The sequence below is a fragment of the Phocoena phocoena genome, chromosome 8 (genome assembly GCF_963924675.1).
Source record: "Phocoena phocoena chromosome 8, mPhoPho1.1, whole genome shotgun sequence".
NCBI lineage: Eukaryota > Metazoa > Chordata > Mammalia > Artiodactyla > Phocoenidae > Phocoena > Phocoena phocoena.
In genome coordinates this window covers 26,118,608-26,121,504 of record NC_089226.1, presented here as the reverse complement: position 1 = coordinate 26,121,504, position 2,897 = coordinate 26,118,608, and the positions used below count along the sequence as shown (strand labels likewise).

General features: G+C 51.2%; 1 protein-coding gene across 1 annotated transcript; it reads left to right on the top strand.

Moving 5' to 3' along the window:
* Positions 1-547: 547 nt before the first annotated feature.
* Positions 548-2,067, top strand: LOC136127639 (uncharacterized; the record flags this gene model as incomplete). The annotated part of the gene is given in 2 exon segments (XM_065883268.1): positions 548-1,400; positions 1,403-2,067. Coding segments are annotated over 2 exon segments (1,518 nt in total), but the record flags the coding sequence as incomplete, so codon positions are not given.
* Between the last annotated feature and the right edge of the window lie 830 nt (positions 2,068-2,897).

Below are 2,897 nucleotides of genomic sequence, written 5' to 3'. Positions count from 1 at the left end.
TGCAGCGGCTCTCGACTCTTGGCGGTTCTTGGGCGAGTTGGAATCTCTCGCAGACCGCTTGGGTCTAACATTTGGGGGCTCGTCCGGGATCCCCACTCGCCCCCGGGTCACAAGAACATCGGGAGTCGGAGGTATCAGGTAGGCTCGAGCCCAATTGTCTATTTGTTTGTCGTTTGTTTGTTGCTAGCCGCCATTAGGAAAAAGCCGTGTGAACCGGCTTGCTGTGGAATCTGTATTGGACTCCTGGCTAGGCAGACGTGCCGAAAGCTGGTGTCCACGGGCCCCGGGGGACGCCCTGGTGGTCCATCTGGAAGGAGAAACAAATTTTGTCTCCCCTTCATCTGGTTCTGGCAGGTTATATAAGCTGCCATCTGAATTTGAGTTGGTTTCGGGTTTAAGTTCGCGGCGGCTGGTTCTGGCAGGTTATATAAGCTGCCATCTGAATTTGAGTTGGTTTCGGGTTTAAGTTCGCGGTGGCAATATCAATGTGTGTCTTTTGAAATTTTATTGTTTTTCTGTACTATTATCTTTCTTTTGACGGACGACAATGGGACAAACTATGACGGCTCCTCTTTCTCTTACCCTAAGCCACTGGACCGAAGTTAGGGCTAGGGCCCACAACCTTTCGGTAGAAGTAAGGAAAGGAAAATGGCAAACGCTGTGTACCTCTGAGTGGCCTACATTTCAGACAGGGTGGCCACCCGAAGGATCTTTTCTGTTAGATAAGGTTGGGCTAGTCAAGTCTAGGGTCTTTAACACAGGACCCCACGGACACCCAGACCAGATACCATATATCCTGGTCTGGGAAGATCTAGTTCTCTCCCCGCCTCCGTGGGTCCGGCCCTTTGTTTCCTCAACAGACACGTCTGCATGCGCTCCAGCACAATCGGAGATATTGGCCCTGAAGAAAACCCCAGACACGGAAAAGTCATCTGCTGCCTCGGACCCGCCAAAGGCGATATATCCTGACCTGCAGTCTGATTTGCTTCTTCTAGATTCCCCACCTCCTTATCCTCCGGCCCTAAATCCCATGTCGCCCCTAGGACCCCCAGCTTCACAACCCTCCGCACCAGTAGGGCCACCTGTTATGGCGGAAAGGGGGGGTCCCTCGGCGGGCACCAGAAGCCGGAGGGCTGTTTCCCCGGATTCTACTGCTTTACCCCTTAGAGAATATGGCCCCCCCGATAACCACGGGAATAGGCCCCTTCAATACTGGCCCTTTTCCTCTGCAGATCTTTATAATTGGAAGATGCATAACCCTACTTTCTCTGAAAACCCACAGGCTCTTACTGCTTTAATAGAGTCTCTTGTCTTCTCCCACCAACCCACCTGGGATGATTGTCAACAGCTCCTCCAGACTCTCCTCACAACTGAGGAGAGGCAACGGGTTCTCCTGGAGGCTAAAAAAATGTGTTAGGCGCCAATGGACAACCTACCCAGTTGCCTAACGAGATTGATGCCGGGTTTCCACTCGTCAGGCCGAATTGGGACTTTAATACCCCGGAAGGTAAGGAGCACCTGAAAATGTATCGCCAGGCTCTGGTGGCGGGTCTCCATGGAGCGGCCAGGCGCCCCACGAATTTGGCTAAGGTAAGAGAGATAACTCAGGGGCCCCAGGAATCGCCAACCGTGTTCCTAGAACGCTTAATGGAGGCTTTTAGACGATTCACTCCTTATGATCCAACCTCTGAGGAACATAAGGCCACCATAGCAATGGCCTTTATTGACCAGGCAGCCCCTGATATTAGAAAGAAGTTACAAAGGCTGGATGGCCTACAAGGTTTCTCCCTTCAGGACTTAGTAAAAGAGGCAGATAAGGTATATAATAAGAGGGAGACAGAAGAAGAAAGGGAAGAAAGAAAGCAGAAGGAACAAGAGGCTCGTGAGGTAAGACGAGATAAGAGGCAAGAAAGACATTTGAGTAAGATACTGGCCACTGTAGTCAGAGGAAGAAACAGTAGAGACAGAAATAGACAGGAAGGGCGAACAACGGATAGAAGGCGGCCATTAGACAAGGACCAATGTGCCTACTGTAAAGAAAAAGGTCATTGGGCAAGAGAATGCCCTAAAAAAAGGAACGGGGGAAGGATCACTAAGCCTTTTCATCTGTACGTGGCCGAGAATAAAGGTATCGCAAAGGGAGTACTAACTCAGAAACTGGGCCCCTGGAATCGCCCGGTTGCGTACCTATCAAAGAAATTGGATCCTGTGGCAGCAGGATGGCCCGCCTGTTTAAAAATAATCGCCGCGGTGGCCGCTTTGGTCAAAGATGCTGACAAACTGACTTTGGGGCAGAACCTAACGATAACAGCCCCCATGCATTAGAAAGTGTAATTCGCCAGCCACCCGACAGATGGCTAACAAATGCCAGGATGACTCATTACCAAGCCCTGCTGTTAAACTCAGATCGTATTAAGTTTACCTCAGCCACAGGACTCAACCCGGCCACCTTGCTACCCGACCCTCACCTGGAAAGCACTACCGTCATCCATGATTGTCAGGAAGTACTGGCTGCAGCACACGGTAGCAGACCAGACTTGATGGATCAGCCCCTCCCCAACGCCGACGTTACCTGGTTTACTGACGGAAGCAGTTTCCTAGAGGAAGGTAAGCTTCGGGCGGGAGCTGCCGTGGTAGACGGGAAAGAGGTCATCTGGGCAGCCGCATTACCGCAAGGGACATCGGCCCAACGGGCTGAACTAATCGCCATGACTAGAGCATTGGAACTAGCAGAAAACAAAAAGGTAAACATCTATACGGACAGTAGATACGCATTTGCTACCGCCCAGGTCCATGGGGCCATTTACCAACAAAGAGGGTTGCTCACCTCGGCGGGCAAAGAAATTAAAAACAAAGAAGAAATAGTGGCACTGCTAGCTGCCCTCATGCTCCCCACT